The sequence below is a fragment of the Phaenicophaeus curvirostris genome, chromosome 6, assembly GCF_032191515.1.
Source record: "Phaenicophaeus curvirostris isolate KB17595 chromosome 6, BPBGC_Pcur_1.0, whole genome shotgun sequence".
NCBI lineage: Eukaryota > Metazoa > Chordata > Aves > Cuculiformes > Cuculidae > Phaenicophaeus > Phaenicophaeus curvirostris.
Window position 1 is genome coordinate 56,394,887 of NC_091397.1, and position 22,064 is coordinate 56,416,950.

Below are 22,064 nucleotides of genomic sequence, written 5' to 3' on the forward strand. Positions count from 1 at the left end.
CTTAGAGTCTGGACCCTCCAGTGAATATACAGGCAAAGGATAGGAGAGAAAAAAGTTGAATATATTATATAGCAACCACCTTTCTATCTGGAAACCCAGTTCAGATAGTAGCACTTATGGCACGAAAGGAAGACAAACGGAGCAAGTGGAGCTTCTGTCCTTCTAGTGATGATGTGTTGCTGTCACCCTAGGACATAAATCCACCTGGATCCTGCTTACGTGTCTGACAACATTGGGGAAGACTTGTTTGGGGGCCTGGAGGGGAATAGAAGGAAAAAGGGCATATGGGTATTTTGGGGGGGTTTTATTGTGGTTTTTTTTTCAAGTTTATCTGCTGTCACTTGCACAGAGTGGTCACAGCTTGCTGGAACTGTGGGTTAACCAGTGAAGCCCAGGAGGAGCAGTTGTGCTGTAACTTTTCTGTTCTGACATGCAGGCAGGTATCACCCCATCGACTCGTTTCCAGCTGCTGGAGGGTGGCAGGATCAGGCCCTAATGTTGCAATATGGCACTGGCAGGGAGGAAGGGAGGAAATCCAGGCTGGTAACGCAGCTGTGCGGCCCCAAGACCAGCACGGGTCACTGTCCAAGCCCTTGGACACGTGGCTGCAGGGGCTCCTGCTTGCAAAAGCTTTAAGAGGAACTGCTGGTTTTCTGGCACTGGGAGAAAAGTATATTTAATGCCCTGTTTCCAAATGCATTACATAATAATCTTCAGCAGTTCTGATCGCATGTGGGCCGGAAAATGCATCATTACATATATTAAATATATAGGAGTTAGTCTTCTGAGTTTGTCCTTCATTTATATTCTCTGTGAGAAGAGCAGTAAATTTGCACTGATTCTGTTTTAAATATGCATTGGAATATAGATATTTTATTTCATTTTTCTTTGCCAGTACTGGAAAATCTAACATGACTTTATTGTGTTATTGTATAAGATCCAAAAAATTGATTTAATACAGCAGCCTACTTGCAATCCCTGGCTTAAGTGAAATACAAAGGGTAAAATCTCTCTGTCTAGCATGTATAATGCACTGATCACCAGAGATATGAGCTCTGCGTGGGAAATACTATATGACATGATAAAAATAATCACAGAAAATGTATGTGCATCATGTGACAGAAAAAATCTGGTTCTTGTATCTGTAGTTTTAGATTATCTCTCCCAAAAGAGCAAAATAGCTCAACAAATCTTCCCTCTGCTATGCTGCTTAATTGCAGGGTGTTGCTTGGAGCTCTACTGTACGCCCGTGGTCTACAAGGAGGGAAAAGCTCTTCTGTGCCTAACACAAGGGGTTGAACAGTTGCAAAAAATAATTCAGATCTAATGTAAGATAGTTGCAGTTCTTCTCAGTAAAGGGCGCTACATCTAATGTAAGTATCTGATATCAAAGTGTAAAAAAAGGGAATAGTCTTGAAGAAAAGAAAATAAAGAAACGAGAAGCATAAAAGGAGGAAAATGGATTGTAAATTCAGACCTCTATAAATTTACATTGATTTTTCATGGCGCAGTTATGATGAGTGGTGAAGGCAAAAAATTATGTTTTTATGAAATAAGAACAAAATGATAAAATGAAAATAGAGATCATTTTGTCTTTTAGTTATCAGTTGTTTGCTACATTTCAGAGTACCTAGTTCTTCTATTATCACACAATAAGAAAGAACTTTTGGTAAGAAAAACACGTTATCAAATCACTTTATACAACGAGAAATAAAAACATAAGAAAAATCAGCATTTGCTGAGACATAGACACCAAAGAGACGTTCTTCACTGAGCAGTTCAACTTCTGTGGATGTTCTCATAACAAATAAAAACTACCTCAATTACTAATACATTTCTATGTATTAGAGTCAGAGCTTCTTTACCATGTCATAGTGGGGGTGTTCAAGGCCAGGTTGGATGGAGCCTTGGGCAGCCTGAGCTAGTGGGATGTGTGTCTGCCCATGACAGGGGGTTTGGAACTGGATAATCTTTAAGGTCCCTTCCAACCCAAAATATTCTATGATTCTGTGGTGTCCATTGTCTAGGATGGAATTGAAAAGCCTCAAGCTGGGAGAAAACTTGATGAAGCTGCTTACCTGTTTTGACAGCTGAAGTACTGGATTTCACCCAGATGCACATTCAAGTTCTCCTTCTGTGCCCCTATATTTTTACTTGGCACATACAAATGTTTACATTTTTAAGCAGAAATAGTCTGCTGAGTAGTAAAACTCGGCTGGAGGTCACTAATCGGTGAAAATGAGCAAATGAGCCTCACAGTGATGCCGTTAGGTGCCACGGTGTTGCCACTTGGCAGTGGGTGACAAGAGCAGACAGCATTGCTGAGGCACTGGGTCACCAGGCTGGAGCACTGGCAGCAGGAGCCACTTTTCAGATCAGTATTTTGCATGCGTATGGTTTTCAGCAATACCTCAGCATAAATCCAGCTCTGGGGTGCTGATAGATGTTTTTAACTGTAAGGCGTCTTGAAATTGCCTTGTTAAACCACATCTGAACCATCACAACAGTGAGACCAGTTTGCTTTATTTTTTTGCTTGTGTCTTAACACTTAGCACAAAAGTGGCTTATGATATTTATCTCCCTATCTGACTAAAGCAAGATAAAAGTCTGCGTAGTAAATGCACAGGGCAACGTGACTGAGGGGAGAAGACAGAGGCATTTTTCAGAAAGAAAATGTTAAATAAATCGCTGCTGTCTGGGGTTGCCTTGCAGAGAGTCTGTAAGATGGGGTTCATCATCATCTTCCTCATGTCAGCTGTGCAAACAGAGAGAGGGAAAGCACGATGCGGTGGGGTGTTCAGAACATCTTCTGCAACTGGGAAAAAGATGCATGATTATGAAGAGGAATCGGCTGCTGCTCTTCTCTTTGGGTAAATAATTAACTTTGCTTCCTACAAGTAAGGGAGGACAATCAAGAGAAGAGGGAGGGTTAGTAGTATTTCAAGCAAAATGGGAGCTACAAACATAACTAAGTTAATCATAGAATCATAGAATAATTTGGCTTGGACGGGACCTTAAAGATCTTCCAGTTCCAACCCCCTGGCCATGGGCAGGGACACCTCCCACTAGCTCAGGCTGCCCAAGGCCCCATCCAACCTGGCCTTGAACACCTCCAGGCATGGGGCAGCCACAGCTTCCCTGGGCAACCTGGGCCAGGGCCTCATCACTCTCATAGTGAAGAAATTCCTCCTTATGTCTACTCTAAATCTGCCCCTCTCCAGTTTATACCCATTGCCCCTCGTCCTCTCACTACAAGCCTTTGTAAATATTCCCACCCCCCAGCTTTCTTGTAGCCCCTTTCAGGCACTGGAAGGTCACTATAAGATCTCCTCAGAGCCTTCTCTTCTCCAGTCTGAGCAACCCCAACTCTTTCAGCCTACATGCAGCTGTATATGAAATTATCAACAACTCTGCCCACTGCACTGAGGTGTTCTTGACCCCAAACATCCTTCCAGTATTTCTGATATCCTGTTAAGGGTTCGTGCTTGCAGTGCTTGAAAACGTTTAAAGGCAACTTTATTTCTTCAGTTCATCTGAAATGGGAAGGTTCCGGAGAAAGTGATCAAAGATGACATTCTGGTTCTGTGGAGCAGCCCACCAAAACATCATAGACCAGCTCCCCTTCCCTCTAGATAACCCAGCGTGGTCTTCCCAGGCACTAATAAAGGCTCTCACTGGTATAGACAGTACACTGACAATTGTTCCCTTGTTTAAGCAGATAAAAAAATATTTCTGGCTATCTAAATTCAGTGGAAAACTATGAAAATCACAAAGTATTTAATTAAGAATTTAGTGCCAGGTTGTCAATGCTCTTAGAATTGCAGGGACTAGAAATAAAACAGGTGAGGAACAAACTGCATTATGAAATTTTTGAAGTCAAATGTAGCAAGGCTTACGGACGCTATTTGAGTATCTTGAAAGACACAGGGAGGACAATTACATTGTTCCATAGCCACATGCTTTAGACATCAGGTGACATTAGATGGAAATCTTCAAGACAGTGTGTTCAGGCAGCTAGGAGTCAAAAGCTCCAGAAAATACAATCTTCTTGAATTTTTTTCTCAAATTACAGAACCTACCTCTTCATCACAACCTTGTACTGAAAGCAGAGGGACGTGGAAACTCTGTCTTCTATTTCTGTACTTGTTTTATGGTTTTCATTCTTGTAATATTTGAATGCTTTTCATGTGCATTCAGATGACACAGAAGTTTCTCTCATGTTTTTGTAATAGATAATATTTTTAAATTAAAAAATAAGTTTCAGGTTATTTATAGGAGAAGGTAGGCAATTTCCTCTTGGGTGGGGACCACAAAGTTGTCCAGAGCTTTGAGATGGCTTCTCTTTAAAACAAGCATCCCTGGCGCACAAGAAAGGCTTTCACTCTCAAGAACTATGTCTTTTTAGAACATGAATGAGAACTATTCATTATTTAAATCAGAGCAAGTATAGACTAAGACAAAGCAGGTAGTTTAAAAGAGACTTTATGCCTACTCATTGCATTCTTGTTGGACCGGGCCTCTTCTTTTGCTACATCTCAAACCAGAGCCATTTCAATGGCTCTAAGGTATGTATTATTATGTACAGGTCTGTTTCCCAGCAGTGACCTTTTGTTAAGTTCCTTTCTGAATCCCGGTTCCTTTAGTTGTGGAGAGAAAGAGTTGGTGGGCACAAGTTTTTGGCTAATAATAATTTACAGAGATAATGATGAGAGCAGGCAGCTCTGTGCTTCGTGATACATCACTATTTTTTAAGGGAAGCTTTTAAATTCAGTTAAAAAATGACTGGTCTGAGGGGTTATGGCAGACAGTTTGGGAGACCAAAAGAGTATTTAATTCTGTTTCTTAAGTACCTCCAATCAATTCAAAGAAAGAAATTTCGTACTGGTCTATGTAACTTTTCATTTACATTTAAAGTCTCCAAATAAGCAGGTATTGATTTACATTCTAACAACCCAGAGCAGGTTTTCAAACTGAATCAGATGGGGAATTTTAAAATGCCACAGAAATAAAGACAAGAATTATCTGGTTTGGGAAGAAGATTCCTTTGCTGTTTACATCTTCCCAAGATTCCCTGTAATTAAGAACTAGCAAAATGAACTTGCTAGTAGAACTACTTAGTGTTAGTACCACAGTAATATTTAAAGGACATAATCAGCTGTCACTGCTTTGTGCTAAGCATGTAATGATCACACAGGCAGCTGAGCACCTGTATTGTATGAGAGTTTTCATGTGCTCTTGTGGTTCCATGGTGTGGCCTTGGCTCAGCCTGTCTTCTACCATGCCAGCTTGGTGCCCTGGTCACATGCAGCCCTGTTTAGTACTTGCCTATTATTTCTGTAACTCACTGATCGTATGCAAAGCTTGTTCTTGTATTAACTCAGGCTCTTTTGGTAGTTACAGGACCAGCAGTTCATCTTTGGTGGCTTCTGACTCGGGCAATAAAGGTAGCAACATCTGGGAGGAAGGAAGAGAGCTTGGCATACACTCTCAGAGTGTATCAGAGATAATGAGAGTAAGTAGTATAGTTACATCTTTTTTTGTATAATCAGAGTAATACTTTGATGACCCAGGACACAAACCTCGGTGCCCACAGACAGGAGAAGGTGCATAGAGATGCAATCCTCTGCTACAGACCCAAGCATACCTTTAATGTAATCTTTTTCTCATTATCATTGTAAAGAACCTCTCAGCACCTGCTTCCTTGCTTTCACCCTCTCAGGGTGCAACGGGCCACAGCTGAAGCAAGGGGGAAGGAGGCTTTTCTCCCCTGGCAGTTCAGGTGAACCAGGAGAAATGCAATAGGGCTGAAGGCTTGAACTAGTGTTTTTCCACTCTTTGCTTTCCCTTCACTTGAACAGGGGAAGTCTTGCTTGACTGTTTCAAAAGTTTCATCAGGCCTTGTGTGATAACTGTGTAAGAGGTTGCTGTCTGGAGGTGATGGTATGTAAGCAGGCAGAAGCCACGTCAAGTTAGAGGGGATGTGGTCACTGGTCCGGTGGCATTTCCTGTGGAAAGTCTCTCAGAGCTGTGCTCTAGAGTCTGCCTGAGCTTCAATTTACAGGTAGGTCTGGGTATTCTTACTTAGACTTGGGTTGCCTTGAATGTTTTGGAGCCTTTTGTGGGGCAGAGATTGCCCAACAAAGTAAAGGAGGCTGGAGGTCGGCCCCTCACCACAAGAAGGATGTTGAGGCTCTGGAGCGAGTCCAGAGAAGAGCAACGAAGCTGGTGAGCGGGCTGGAGAACAGGCCTTATGAGGAACGGCTGAGAGAGCTGGGGGTGTTTAGCCTGGAGAAGAGGAGGCTGAGGGGAGACCTCATTGCTCTCTACAACTACCTGAAAGGAGGTTGTGGAGAGGAGGGAGCTGGGCTCTTCTCCCAAGTGACAGGGGACAGGACAAGAGGGAATGGCCTCAAGCTCCACCAGGGGAGGTTCAGGCTGAGCACTAGGAAAAAATTTGTCACAGAAAGGGTCATTGGGCACTGGAACAGGCTGCCCAGGGAGGGGGTTGAGTCATCTTCCTTGGAGGTGTTTAAGGCACGGCTGGATGAGGTGCTGAGGGACATGGTTTAGTGTCTGATAGGAATGGCTGAACTCGATGATCCCGTGGGTCTTTTCCAAACTCGTGATTCTGTGATTCTGTAATATGCAGCTTGGTGTGCAGTCATCTCCCCCCGGTTTGGACAGAGGGAGCCAGCAGCTGCTTGGGCTTTTGAGTCTGCCGTGTGTGATGGAAAAACACCTCAAATTGTCTGAGTTCATTCACGTTCAGACTGTCCTGTAGTTTAAGCCTTGTGGAATAAGTGTTGCTAGGTTTAAAGTTGGAAGATGAATGATTATGTTGCAAATCTCCTCAGCTGATATTTATAGGCAGCACTTTCTTCAAAATAATCTGAAGATATGTGAAATTATTAGAAAAAAATCATGTTTTGGCATAAATGGTATTCTCTGCCAAAGGAAGCAGCAAGCAAATGAATATATTGTGTGTTAAACAACAGGATGAGGGGCTAGTGATACAGTAATAGGTTAGTGAAACTGGCCAGAAGGCTAAAAATACTATAACAATTTCAGTAAGGTTGTTATTTCCAGTTTCGTTTAAGTGAAAGATCATTCATGGAAGGACCTACAATGGAAGGATCCTAGGATTCGTGAGGATTGGGGGCTGTCAGCACAGCTTTGAGGTCATGGATGATTTCATGGATTTCAATTAAGTATATAATTGGCAACAAGTTAGCAACCCAGGGTGAAGTTAGGAGCCTCAACAGACACATTATTGCTCCTTGTTCCTGGGTTAACTTCCTGTTTGAACACAGAAGAATTTGTCTTTGATATTTGAAACAAGTTGCTTTTGACCCCCCAGAATGTGTGTATGAAACTTAGTTTCCTATAGATTGGTGCCCTTTGGCCTCTGTAACATCCCAATGGGGCAAAAGTCTGGGAAGCCACTCTGGGTACTAGATTTACATGTGTGCTGATCAGCCAGCTAGTTGCTAACAGGATTTATAACAGCTGAGTTTTGTCTGTTTTTCTTTCAGTTGCAACACTGGTTTTGGCTTCCTTCCTCATCCAGCTGCCAATTCTTACTACAATTATGAGAACGTTCCCAATATAGTCCAATGACTATGTTGGAGAGGGGCAGATTTAGAGTAGACATAAGGAGGAATTTCTTCACAATGAGAGTGTGAAGCCCTAGCACGGGTTGCCCAGGAAAGCTGTGGCTGCCCCATCCCTGGTGATGTTCAAGGCCAGGCTGGATGGAGCTTTGAACAACCTGAATCAGTGGGAGGTGTCCCTGCCCATGGCAGGGGGGTTGGGACTGGATGATCTTTAAGGTCCCTTCCAACCCAACCCATTCCATTCTATCCTAGATTTAAGTGCCTGGTAAATAATTTTAAAGAATTGACCAGTGTAGAAAGAATCACTGAAGATCGGACAGTCTAATCAAAACTGTGTTATTTTCTTAGGAAACCTGCTAAAATGAAGTAATTTGACTATAAACCAGAAAACACCGTGAACAGCAGCTTTCTGGCTCCTGTGCACTGTTATAAACTTAAATTGCCATTTGGAAGTCCTGCTTCCACAGGGAATTTTTTAGATAGCCAACAGACAGCTTCACAGCTCTAGAGCATCTTTTTTGAGACAGGTCCACAGTGAGGGTTTGCAGGAGCTGAGCAGGGCACACAAGTTGCGCAGCATGCACAGGGTCTTCTCAGATTTTGAGTGCTCCTGCTCTCCTTCAGGCCTTCGTGAATCATCACAGACCCAGCATCAGAGGCAGGAATGTTGTACAAAGCAATTTATTTCCTCTTCCTCTCTACCGAGTACTGCAATATATACAGACTCCTAAGTAAATGATCTAGGACATATATCTGTAAATTACAGCTACACACACCCACACTAACCGATTCTTAAAAACAACACCTCCCCCCCATATATTGTTCTCATTACTCTTTAGTTGCTTATAGGACTCTGTTCGTAACTGTTTCTGTTATGTTATTGTTGGAAGAATAAACCTTCACAAAGTAGATCACCATAAGGATGGAATGTGTCCAGTGACCACTTAAGTCGGAGAAAATCTCTTTGCTGGCAGAACCAGTTTATTGCAGCTGTGATCAAGAAGTGTCTTGTATGCATTTATTTGTTTGTTCTCCACTACTGTATTTAATATTGAGAGACTCTGCTAATCTCTTTAATGTTATCCAGTATTTTTCTAAACTGGAAGTAGATAAATAGAGAAGAAAAGGTCAGAGAGAGACCTCTGTTTTTTCAGCACAAATAGGACAGTTTCCTATATTTTCAGATGTCCAGCATAACTTGGTTACCTCAGTATGGACCTGTTACTGGCAACCAGATTTATTTCCTGGTGCAAAGATTAGCTTATATTTCTTATGTTACTTCTGTAATGTGTGCTCTTTGATAGGCATTGCTCTGTAGTTTTACTGTGAAAAGAAGGATGGGCTTGTGCCTCAACCATGTGACAAAAAGTTAGGATGCCTGGGCTTTTTCCCTGGTGGTATCATGGATTTCAGCAAACCTGCCTGAGTGCTTTGTGCGCTTTTATTTTTTTCCTCTCTTTTCCTAATCCTCTGTACAGCATCGTTCAGAAGTGGAAAAGAGAAGAAAGTTAATGTGATTGTTAGCAGATATAGACAATTAAGCAACCGTGAGCAGACTGAGTACAGTCATCATAGTGTGGAGGCCCAGAGGTCCTACCTCCTCCCCTGGACTGTGCACCTGATGGAGGAGAAAACTCTGGTGCAGCTCAGGACAGAGTCCAGCCCTGCAGCGCACTCTGCCACTGCAGGAGTGGGGGACTAGAGGAAGGTTCATCTCTACGTAAGTGGGTTTTTAGGAGAAAAGAAACCTTCTGATCTTTCAGAGAAGTGTCTGGAGAACCAGAAGCACACTGGTCACTGGCAGGAGGGAGCTTTAGGATCTCTGAGTTTCTAGGTGAGTTCCTGAGAAGTGCAGGCAAAGATAGCTGCGTGGGAAGAACCAGTGGGAGGAGCTGACTGGTGTTTATGCAAGATGATTAAAGGTTAGAGGGGATTCATTTTGCTAGCAACCTCATATGATAAGGAGAATGTGTCAGTAAAGGGCACTAAGAGCACAGAAGCTTGAAATGGCACCATCTGGAAAGACGAGTCATGTTGGAGCTGTATCAGCACCTACCTGTGATGTTCTCGGGCTGGCTTGGAGGCATCTCGATTCATGAATACCGTGTCCTCACAGGGTCATCATCCCATGTCGGCTTTAGGAAGTGGCACAGACCTCTGGAGAGGAGGGGTTTCTGGTGACCATTTCCCTCAGCAAAACCTGCATGGGGGGGCCAAGGGAGTCACGTCCCCTGGTCTGCAAAAGCAGGGTACCAGGGAGCTTGGGGGGAGAAGGAGGCGTGCAGTGCAGGAGGTAAAGGCATTGGTCTCCAGGAAGTCAGGTGGGTTAGATAGAGACAGAGATGTCTGAAGAAGACTCCAGGCAGGAGTATCTACAGGGAAATCTGAGACAGCCTTATCTGAAGGCTGGCAGATTTGCCTGCAGGCCAGGTCTCTCTTTTATGCTGTGCCAGGTTCCTACAATGAAGTTCAAGCAGTGCTTTGCTTTGCTTTGTGAGGGCTTGTTGGTCCCCAGCCCTGTGGGAGATGCTGAGCAAGCACACAAGCCATGGGAGAATGCTGAAGGCCCTCTTCTGCCCAAAAGATCTAATGTAAATCAAACACAGAGCGTTCTTCTCTAGCTAATCTACTATTTATCATACAGAAACACTGATACCAGGCTTCTTTTTTTTTCATTTAAATGTAAGTTACAAACTGCTAATTCAGTTTTATATGATTTTAGTTCTATTTCATTGTTACAGATAGTTCAAGAGAAGCCTGTACTTGCAGAAGTAAGCTACAACAACAAAATCCATGTGACTATAAGGGTTGCCTTAATACTGAAGTACATCACAAGCCCGAGTTGTACAGATACTTGTCAGGCTGGGAAAAACGCAACAGCACTGGTTAGAGAGAAAAGCTAAGCGATCAGAGATCAAAACTCTACTTCGGTAGTTTCCCTTTAAAAGTGATGTGACATATGGTTTTACATGCATGCACGCAAATCTTCCTTGCTTGATTCGTACAGAAAGGTGGGTTTATTTTGTATAATTAGAACTAATCTAATTAATTTGTGGGGCATAAGCAATGAGCACTTTTCATATGATTTGCAAAGACAAGGCTCCATGGAAGACTTATAGAAGCATGACTCAATGCTGACTAGAAAGCATTTAGTTTGCTAGAAGTGCACTGCCATAACGAAAGAGAAATTCGAGTGGAACAGGATATAATTGCTACAGGTACTTTAAAAGCACCAGATCCCTTTTCTGACGACTACCCTGCAATTAGCAGTCAGATCTGCCTGCTAAAAGGCCTAAGATGCAAAACTTCTTTCTTATGTCTCTCATGTGACACGGTAAGGAGAACCCCCCACTGCCTGTGGACAGGGAAGGTACCTGTGTACCTGAACAAAAATGTTGATCAGCCAGTTAACATTTAAATCTTCTTGTTCTTGCTGCTCTTCCCTCTGTTTTAAGATCTGGTTTTGTTCTTCTGTCCCACCCAGGAGCCTATTGTGTGTTACACTGCTGAAAGAACGCCCCTAGCTTTGTTCTGCAGACCAGACTGAAAACTTGCAACAGCACTGCACGTTCAAGATGAATATTGCCTAAGGTTTGAGTTGATGAGAACTAGGCTTTTTTTTTTAACGTGGTTATTCTTAACAAGAAAACCAGGCAATGGCGAGCCGATTACAGGAGGACAATAACTTCCCTGGTCCTCCTGGCCACGCTAGTTCTGCTATGAACCAGGATGCTGTTGGTCACCTTGGTCACCAACAACCTTTTTCTGTTGGGCAGCTTTCCAGCTCTTTGTCCCTGGGTCTGTAGTGTTGCGTGGGGTTGTTGTGACCAAAGTGCACACTACACACTTAGCTGTGCTAAATCTCACACCGTCGGCCTCAGCTCATCGATGCGGCCTGTCTAGATCCCCCTGTAAAGAATTCCTTCCCTCAAGCAGATCAACACTTCCACCCAACGTGGTGTCAACTGCAAACTTACTGAGAGAGCACTTGATCCCCTCATCCAGATCATTGATGTTGAACAGAATCATCCCCAACACCGAGTCCTGGGAAATACTACGTGTGTCCTGCCTCCAACTGCATTTCACTCCATCTACCAACAACTCTTTGGGCCCGGCCATTCAGCCAGGAGATTTTTACCCAGAGGAATATGCCCGTCCAGCCAGTTTCTCCAGGAGAACGCTGTGGGAAACGTTGTCACAGGTTTTACTAAAGTCAAGGTAGACAACATCTACACCCTTTACCTTATCTACTAAGCAGGTCACCTGGTCTTAGATCAGGTTAGTTAAGCAGGACCTGCCTTTCCTAAAACAAGTCCAAGCCCATTAACCAATTCCGTGACAACCACGGCAAATTATTGGACTTCCACTGTGCTGCAGTAAGCTCACATTTCCTTTCATCAGCAACTGCATTACAGCTTCATTGATTTTCAACTATCCCTCACTGCAAGTATTTTTAACTAGATTTGCACCCTTTTAGTTACCAATCTCACTCCAGTGCTCCTGTATTAATAGGCCTTTTGCATTCCTTTTCCCCAGACACATTTGTGAAAGCTCTTCTTTCCTTATCCTTCTGGCTGTTAGTAATATCACACAGCTTGAATATTCTAGCCTATTTCACAGACCAAGTTCTTCTACTTATCAGGACATGTTATATCTCTCTGCTCAGATTTTCACCTCAGGATTCCTCTTCTAAAACAAAGTGCAGTAAGTGAGATTTGCGAGTTTGCTGCCACGCAATGTGTTTTTATAACCCAGACCACAATATGGTGACTTTCTGGAGAGCAGCCATATACCAAAGAAAAAAGCCATTGAAAAAAAGGTAAAAGTTAAGAAAATGGAAGGATTATAGGTAAAAGGAAGATAGCTGCTGACTTTGCACTTGCGACCAACTTTGATATGAAGTACACCAAAAGCAGAATAGTCTGAAGAGCAAAAATATGAAATAAAATGCAAATTCTGTATGTTTTCCCCAAAATATACTTTCACTATGCTAGAATGTGGCTTTAATACAAATAACAATAAAAATTTTAGGAACTTTATAAAAAAAACTTATTTTTCTGATACAATTGGGTTTGAGGAACACTAAGGCTTCACCAATGAAATACATCAGTGTAGCACGTAATAGAAGGAGTTCAGGCAGTTAAGGCACTCATCTGACAAACCACAAACACTTTTTCATTTGTTTATTGTTAAATACTAACTTCTTACAAAAGCAAATTTAACAATGTCTTTGAAGATAGGAATTTTCTGCAACTGCAGTGACACGTCGTGGTACGTTCCCCAGTTCCTGTGTCAAAATCTGAGTATCTGGCATAAGCAATGGAGAGTTAAGTGAGCCCTGAGAGATGGCCCTGTCTTAATTTGTACAAGTCAGTGCTGCTCTGGAGACTCTGCTTGGAAAAACACATTTCATATGAATTAAATGGAACTCTGAGCCAAAGTATCAATAATCGGCTTGTGAGTTGCAGGAAGCCTGTGCTGGGTCATTAAACAACAATAACAAAAAGCAGATGCCTTATTTCAGCTACAAAACAATCACAGCGAAAATCCATGTAAGCAACCCAGTAGTACAACGTAACTTATGCCTTTCTGACAAAGCCTTTTTAATTGCCAGGTACTTCACAGCACAGAATATAAAATGGAACGTTAAATTTTGCTTTTATTAGTAAAGAGGCGTAAAAGATCAACTCCAAACCAGCTAATAAACAATAAACCGCAATGTTCAGGTGTTTATACCTGAGTGTACTATGGCAGCAAAACTTGGAGATGAAACAAAAATCAGCTCAAATGGAATTATTTTGTTTCATGACTCAATCACAAAATTGTGCAGTTGAGGTATCAGAGACGTTGCAAAAACATATTTTTTCAGAATAAACTTCAGAATATAAAGTCCTAAACATTTAGAAGTTCTATTGGTGGTGGATAAAGAGGAATCATTGCTAATGTAAACCTTTTTGCTTCAAATTGTTTCAGCTCTTCTGCTGATAATTCACTCTTTGGCGTATATAACTTTTCTGATGTGGTATTGTTTGTGCCTGCAGAAGAAGCTGATGCTACATTATGTCCAGAGGAACCGGCAGTCTGTCCAAATCCAGTACCGCTACAACATGAGGGAGAAGCTCCTACTGCAGCATTAAGAGCACCAAAGGCATTAGGTGGAGCGGGGCTTGAAGACTTCACAGCAGCAGAATTGCCAAACCCCGAAAACCCAGAACTTCCAAACCCACTAGTGGTTTCAGAAGGCTTAAATGAGAAGGAGGCTGCAGATGGAGCAGCCACACTGCCAAAACCAACAGACTGGGATACGCTGGGAGAGGTCATCACACCAAATGCAGGAGCAGAAGAGCTCCCAAAAGCAGGTGTGTTTCCAGATGATGCACTGATGAGATTGGAACTTGGTTTAAAGGAGAAACTGCTGGCAGTGTTGCTGCTGCTGTTCACAGGAAAGCCTGCAATTACAGAGAAATGTTAGAATGCACACGCTTGTGGCACTAAACCACTGCTGTATTTCAACAGTGCAGACGAAGAACTCACAAGGATGTTTAACGGTTGGTTCTTAATGCAGAAACTTACCTGACAACCCAAAGCTTGATGTTTGTTGTCCTCCAAATCCAAAGGCAGGCAACGGTTGAGTGACTGTGTTCCTTAATTCAGAGAGCTTAAAAAAATCCAAATACATAAGTGAAAACTAGGTTCTACAATAGGGAAATGTCTTACAATAAGCACTTTAAGCAGAAATGGAGCTGCCCAGTCCTATTTAATATGATTTAGGCTAGGTTAGACACTGATTGCTTTAAGACTAGACACTGCCCTCTGTAAAACACTCATAGAATAACTCCAGAAACATAAATATGTTATAATTTACAGATTTTTGTCTGTCAGTCAACAACCTGAACACCTCTTCCAGCTCTCATTCTCATCTCTGACCTATTTCACTTAGTGCTTTATGACCCTATCTATGCCATTTGCTTTGATTTAGTCTGGTCTATGACCTTGGCACACATCTACTCTGCGCCAAAGCCCAAATGCCGCTTCACTTTCACCACTGAACATAACAAGGGGTATGATCATATTACTAAACCTTTAATGTCTTGCCTGCAGACTCCACCTGAATCAATTTGCTCTGTCTTCCCGATTATTCAATATTGGCTTTAATTCAAGCATTCTCTTCTGACACATCTAGATTCACAAGTGTTTGTCATATTCCCAGGAACAACTACTCTTTGTATTTTCAAAATTTATCTGAACAGTGTCTCTCATATCTATCTATCTATCTATCTATCTATCTATCTATCTATCTATCTATCTATCTATCTATCTATCTATCATTCTGGCATTACCAAAATGCTCCTTTTATCTTATGATGGCCTGGAGGACAATTCTGGTCCCATATGCCAATTATATTTTGGAAAAGTCAACATCAGCACGTGGAAGAAAAGGTGAGGTGCATGTGTTCCTCATACTATGCATGTACTTGACTGGATCCCAACCTGCAGCTATGGTTGCTTTGACTCGGCTGCAATGATAGTATTCCAGACCAGGGATTCAGGTACTGCCTTGCTAACACAGAATCATCCTGATTCGCTACGTTCCTTAGTTAACTAAAGGGTTTTATAGTACCCGCCCACAATTCACAGATTTCATGATTCCAGAGAAAAGTGGCTGTAAGACCCAAAACTATGTTCACAAACTTCCACGTCCATCTTACTCGGGCAGTGCTAGAATACCCGGTCACTGTTCTGTCACCTATTAAAAACACAGACGAAGAGATGGGGCAGTTTTCAAACTGCATTGATTATTCTCATAAGTAATTCCTCCTTACACCCTTATCACTTTCCCTAATGTTCCCAGGCGCGTTCTAAGATTACTGTCAAAGTCATCGTGCTGCCAGTCAGCCAAACACGCTCATGACAGATATTTTTCAAGGCTGCAGTGCTAGAACATAATACACTGTAGTTGAGATATTCAGAACAGTTCACAGATCTACTGTAAAATTGGGAATGAATCTAAGAATCAAACACTTCAATGTCTCAGCTATTTAGGTGCAAACAAGGATGCCCTACAAGAATCACGTCTATTTTGTTGTAAAATATAGTATCCTGCAATCTTCAAAGCAATCCTTGTCACCTATTTATATAAAGTTAGAAAAAGTGTAGTTAAATCCTTTGATAACAGCTGAAGTTTCTACAGAACACTTGCAAGATCTCTTCATTAAAGACAAAGCAGCACGTTATAACTTTCATGTCTTAGAACTCTTTGCAGCAGAAACGGACGTCATCTGCAGGACAGTTTGGTGGGATGTGTCTAAAACAATATGAATCTAAGAAAAACATTTGCCTAGGGTTAATAGAAAAATTGCATCAGGAATAGACACATTCTACCTTTCATCAACACTTACCAAAGCTGCTTTTGTCGATGTATTTAAAGCCTTCAACTCAACCAGCCGCTTTTTCCATTGTTTTGCTAACTCCTGGACAGAATTTATCTAAAAAGCGGGAAAAGGAAAGCATGTTTTTATTATTGTTTAAGACTTAAAAAAATGAAAATAGAGTGAGCTGACAACTAAACTGAAAAAGGTTTCTGGAATTAGGAAAGAAACTTCACTAAGCCGAGAATACAAGATTTTTGCCTTCCTGAAACTTCAAGGTGAGAAGCTGAAATTTTTATTATTAACACAGAATTCCTTTCAATTCTCTTACTATTGCCCTTAAATCAACTTTTTTATTTCATGTAATAAGATTAAAAAAAATTACCTAGGGCTTTCTAAATCTAAGTTCTATATCTATCTGAATTAGGTGCTTGGAGGAAAAAAAGAACAAAACCCAAACAAACCACACACAAAATATATAAGTTTAGAGAGAACAAACTCTTCAATCCTTGTTTCATTTCTGGTCTGTCCACTTATGTGCCCACTCATTAAGCTGAAGTCCTAAAACGTGCCTTAACTTCTCCCACATTTTCAAAAAAAAAATGCCCACTTTCAAAACCTTATAATTCCAAATACTTTAATAGTATCATCCTAAAATATTTATCTTTGCAGAAATTAATTTAAATCAGCCTCTTTAGTGTGATCCAACAGATTACTTACAGAACTGCAGCAATAAGTAGTACCTGTGTCTGTCTGATGACTATGATCAAACAAGAAACTGGGAAGTCATTAAAATAACTTTTCACACATTTCAAGCCTGAATTTCCCATATTGATAAGTCACGTAAAGTTTTGTAAGCTTTATAAACTTATTTATAAGTTTATCCACACACCTTGTTTGAAGCCGGGCCTAACTGGATTTTCCTTAAAAACTAACCAATTAAAACATATCACATCCCAAAGTCCTACAAGAGTGGAATGAGTAATCTTTTTGTAAATAAATGCCTTAATTTTTCAAAAGGCTCTTGCATCACAAACATCAATAATCCTTTTGTGTCTAATCACATGCTGGATGATCATGTTGCTTGGTATCAGCTCTTATACAACAGGCTGGCAAATTCAGATTTTGACCCAGTTTAAGAATAGAAACACATGTCTTGGAAAAGACACGTTGTACTCAAACATTCTGTGGGAGAAGTGTACCATACAGTTATCTATCTACTGAGACTTTCATGAACTTGCATTTAATGCTTCAGTGAGACCACAGTTATTTTTATTTTCTTAACAGCCAAGCATGGCGGATTGTTTAACCATTTTGGTTTCTTTAAAAGAAATTAAAAATGTCTCTTCTGTCTCTGAAAACACAATTCTGGTAATTCTAAACACATGGAGCAAGAGTGGTGACAACAGCCATTCCTTCTGTAATACAGAACCAAGGAGAAGAAGAAAGGGCACAACAGAGCTTGATCTAGTTTGCGCTCGAGTCCATCCAACAGCCTAATTCCTTTTCTAGCACAATATTAAACTGTGCTGGCTTCCTTGATATTGACAGGACTACGATAGAGGAACAATTCATATACATTCATATAAAACCATATACGTTTCTAGAAAGGAAGTAATGTATATATATACTTCTTTAAATGTATCTGCTATTTTTGGCATTAATTCCCTTCAATAAAAGTATGTCAAAGAATAAGGTCCAACGAACTTCCCCAGTGCTCTACCAGAAGCACTAAACATCCAGCTGTAGCAATTAAACTGGCAAACAGCACACAAAGCATTAAACTTTTCAGGCAAGGCTCAAATTACCTTCTACAAATAACACACAAGGAGCATCTCCAATGAGAACAGACCACACGTTTAACAGACTAGCTAGAAGTCTATTGCCACCACTTTTTGTAGCAGCCAATGTGTCAAGACATTTAGGCCACCGCTTTTAGAAGCTCAGATCTGACAGTTTGAGCCTCTGATCTCAGACAGAAATAGGAAGTTAAGGAAGAGCACGCAGAGTAGCAGCTATTTTTGCATTCTCTTTGGTGCACAGTAATTTAAGAACATTCTGGCATCCTGATAATCTCCCAGAGTTTGGTAACTAAATGAGCCAAGAGTTGCCACCTGAAGAACAGGAAGAAGTTCAATCCCAAGAAGCATCCGCATCATTTTTTAAATACTTACATAGTTCTGAACGTCATTGTTTGCTCTGCAGTTGTAATACTCCAGGCGCAACTCTTCTGGTGAGAAATCTGGAAAGCCTGTAAGGAGACGAATAATCAAAAACCTCCCTGAAAACAGACTAATGTTTCCAATTGAACTCTACAGTTATGAAGAAATGGGCCTCGGTACATTATCTGTACTAAGTCAGTCACTGTTGGAGACACAAAAAGGATTCATTACAGAACTTCAAGACATAAATGTCCAAAATGAATCTGCCATAATCTAGTATTTCTTTCTGTTGCACCACAAGGCAAATCATCACTGTGGAAATGGTTACACAGGTACAACAGTGTGGACAGGTGTAAGAAACATACTAAAGAGCAGCAATAAGCAGCAAAACTAAAACCAATACCTACCTGAAACATTTGGCTTTTCTTTCATGGGTGAATAAGATGAAAACATCCATTGTCCTGAAGATTCCCAAATTTCCAAGTCTCTCATTATACTTTCACTAGAAAACAAAACAAGACAACACACCGAAGTGAAATGAGATGGCCAAAACAAAACCACCAGAAGCAATTGCTTAGTTTAATCTCACATTGGATTCAAACTATCTGCTACCATGAAAACTAACAGTGACACTCGCCAGAATGAACAAGAGTAGCACTCGGCTCTCTGTGGAGAAAAAATAGCATTTATTTGGCAAGATACATAAATATCCCTTCAAAGCATTTTACTTTATCATCTAACTGCAAGTGAATCAAACCACATCTTAAAAAAAAAATCCCAAAACACACAAAGTACTTTTTAATCCTTGCACGGTATATGATGTCACAGGGTTTCCCCTGGAGCTTTACATCACAATACTATTTAAAACCTTCTCAAAACTAGACAATTCTACAATATAAAGGAACACGCACAGTCTTTAAAAGCAATATTGGGGGAGGAGGGAGGAAAGAAAGAAAAAAGAGAAAAATAATAGATAAGCATTCCATATAAGTTTTTGGAAAAGAATCAAAAGCATAAAAATCCAGACATTGAGAAAGCAGAGAAATAAAAGCTACATCAACACAAATAAATCCAAATGTAAACAAAGAGGGAAAGGGTAAAAACTAAAGTGGACAAGCAGATCACTACACAGTAACAATGAAAATTCTAAGCATTACAGATATTTGTATTACAACGTCCATTCATAGTCCAGAAGCTGAATAAATGACCTGTGAAGCATTTTCTTCACGCAGTCTTTAACAAAACAAAACAAAAGACGTCACACTGCCTGCTGTTTCTCATCACTACCCTGTAATCGCCTTGAATCTGGTGGTCACTCTCAACGGACTTCAACATACAGGCATGTGAAATTTGTTTTCTTAAGTGTGAGGGAAACTAAGTCAAATAGTTCATTTTCCCAAAGAGTTGTTTTTTTACCAAGTGGTTGAAATGCTCTCCAAGGGGCTTTGACCCCATATTTTCAAGTATTGGTATCTTTGTTTCCTTCCTTACCCACAACTTAATTACCGCATCATCTTACTAATATCACAGTTGTATAGCTGCCCAACCTAGATTCAAAACAAGGCTCGCTTTCTTCCCATGCCAGGATGCCTCAAAAGAACTACATGAAGTAGTGTTCTCTGTGGTTCTTACTTAGATGTCCCAGCTTCCCCCTCAGGATCATGTTCTCTGCGTTCTCTCTTGTAAGCCAGTAAGCTTTTAAACTGCTCATTCTAAATGCTTTTGGTGAGTCAGAATGCAAACTTACAGAAGTCTCTCCTCTTCATCTTTATAGCCGCCAGCAATATTTTGATTGGTCATTAATGCGGAGAATCTGTTCTGCGAAAAGTCTGCATTTCTGCTGCTGCCACTGCCTGACGATCCAAAACCAGAGGAGCCAAACAATTCTCTTCCATGATCTCTGCTGCCACCCCATGCATTGGTCTTAAAGGTAGGTGGCTGGATAACATTAGTGTGTCTCGGGTTACTGGTACTTGGTGGTCCTCCTCTGCCAGGACCTGCCCATGACAAAAACAGCAACAACAAAAATGTTAAATCATTAAGATAGTAAACAATACAACAGCAACAAAACCTGCAAGTGTAACTGTTTTTACAGTGACAATAAGATGTCTGAAAAGAAAATATAGGGTATCCCTAGTGACGTAACCTGATTATCTAGTGAGCTTAACCTAGTGAGTTACCCAGGGTAGTTCTGGAATCAGAGGTGGCCTCAAGCTCCGCCAGGGGAGGTTTAGGCTAGACGTTAGGAAAAAATTCTTTACAGAAAGGGTCATTGGGCACTGGAACAGGCTGCCCAGGGAGGTGGTTGAGTCACCTTCCCTGGAGGGGTTTAAGGGACGGGTGGACGAGGTGCTGAGGGACATGGGTTAGTGTTTGGTAGGAACGGTTGGACTCGGTGATCCGGTGGGTCTCCTCCAACCTGGTTATTCTGTGATTCTGTGATGAACTCCTCCTCACACCCCATGCCAACAACAACTTGTTAGCACTGCAGAAAAGAGCCTGCTTCGGTTTTACTTACGTTGATCCATGAAGTAACTGCCTCCGTGAAGAAAAACCCCAAAATTTAATTCACAGGGCATTTACACGAAGGGGCTCCTGCCTATGATGGTGGAGACCTCCTAGATCCAGCTTGAAGACCTCAGACGCACCTGTGGGCCTCAAGCCCCACTTGGCAGGTGTGGAGAAACAGAACCGTTACTGCCTCGCCACACCGGGGCCTCCTGTTGTACACAGTATCCCTTGGATACCACAGAATCAGAGTGGGGTGGGTTGGGAGGGACCTTAAAGATCATCCAGTTTTGACCTCTCTGCCATGGGCAGGGACATCCCACTAGCTCAGGGTGTCCAGGCCCCATCCAGCCTGGCCTTGAACCCCTCCAGGGATGGGGCAGCCGCGACTCTCCGGGCTCCATTTTCCCGTTTTCTCAGCTGTGGGGACCCTCCTCACGGGCCCTTCTCACCCAAACCGCCCCGGGACTCTTTCAGAGTCCCGGGGCGGTTTGGGTGAGAAGGGCCCGTGGAGAGAGGGAAGAGGCCTTACCTGGTCCCTGAGGCGTTGGGGGGGGAGGCCCATGGCGGCCTCCTCGGGGATGCTCGTTCCAGCACCTCTCGCCGAAGCGGCAGCGGCCCTGCAGAAAGAACTGGCAGATGGCCATGGCTGAGCTCTAGAAGCACCGACACACCGGGAAGAAGGAGGAGGAGGAGGAGGAGGCGCCTCCCGGGGCGGAGCCGGAACGGGGCTGTCCGGTTCCACCCCCCCCCCCCCTCCACCAACCCAAGGGCGGGTCAGAGGCCCAAGCGCCTCCTCCCGCAGCTCCAGCCCTGCCAGGGCATCGATGGCCTCATAATGAAGAAATTCCTCCTTCTAGCCGCTCTAAACCCGCCCCTCTCCAGTTTACACCCGGCGCCCCCAGGCCTGGCGCCACAAGCCTTCGCGAACAGCCCCTCCCCAGCTTTCCTGGAGCCCCTTCAGGTGCTGGAAGGTCGCTCTAAGGGCTCCTCAGAGCCTTCTCCAGGCTGAACAAGCCCAACTCTCAGCCTGTGCTCGTATGGGAGCTTCTCCAGCCCTCTAGAATCATAGAATCATAGAATAACCAGGTTGGAAGAGACCCATCGGATCATTGAGTCCAACCATTCCTATCAAACACTAACCCATGTCCCTCAGCGCCTCGTCCACCCGTCCCTTAAACCCCTCCAGGGAAGGTGACTCAACCCCCTCCCTGGGCAGCCTCTGCCAGGGACCAATGACCCTTTCTGTGAAGAATTTTTTCCTAATGTCCAGCCTGAACCTCCCCTGGCGGAGCTTGAGGCCATTCCCTCTCGTCCTGTCCCCTGTCCCTTGGGAGAAGAGCCCAGCTCCCTCCGCTCCACAACCTCCTTTCAGGTAGTTGTAGAGAGCAATGAGGTCTCCCCTCAGCCTCC

At 42.5% G+C, this 22,064-nt stretch overlaps 1 protein-coding gene across 1 annotated transcript; it reads right to left on the reverse strand.

Annotated features, from left to right (window-relative positions):
• Positions 1 to 12,675: 12,675 nt before the first annotated feature.
• On the reverse strand, positions 12,676 to 21,322 carry NUP42 (nucleoporin 42). Its single transcript, XM_069860288.1, has 7 exons — positions 21,184 to 21,322; positions 19,891 to 20,140; positions 18,551 to 18,645; positions 18,156 to 18,232; positions 16,012 to 16,098; positions 14,187 to 14,271; positions 12,676 to 14,062 (listed from the first exon to the last, which is right to left on the reverse strand). The coding sequence occupies exons 1-7, from the start codon at positions 21,296 to 21,298 to the stop codon at positions 13,506 to 13,508; spliced, it is 1,266 nt and encodes a 421-aa protein (XP_069716389.1). The 5' UTR covers positions 21,299 to 21,322; the 3' UTR covers positions 12,676 to 13,505.
• Between the last annotated feature and the right edge of the window lie 742 nt (positions 21,323 to 22,064).

What these genes read in the sequence shown, in the direction of transcription:
- NUP42 (XM_069860288.1), bottom strand. Translation starts at nt 21,298, where the DNA reads ATGGCCATCTGCCAGTTCTTTCTGCAGGGCCGCTGCCGCTTCGGCGAG. An exon ending in GATGAAGAGGAGAGACTTCT is followed by an intron (nt 18,646 to 19,890) that starts GTAAGTTTGCAT and finishes TTTGTTTTCTAG; the next exon opens with TGAAAGTATAATGAGAGACT. An exon ending in ATCAAGCTTTGGGTTGTCAG is followed by an intron (nt 14,063 to 14,186) that starts GTAAGTTTCTGC and finishes CTGTAATTGCAG; the next exon opens with GCTTTCCTGTGAACAGCAGC.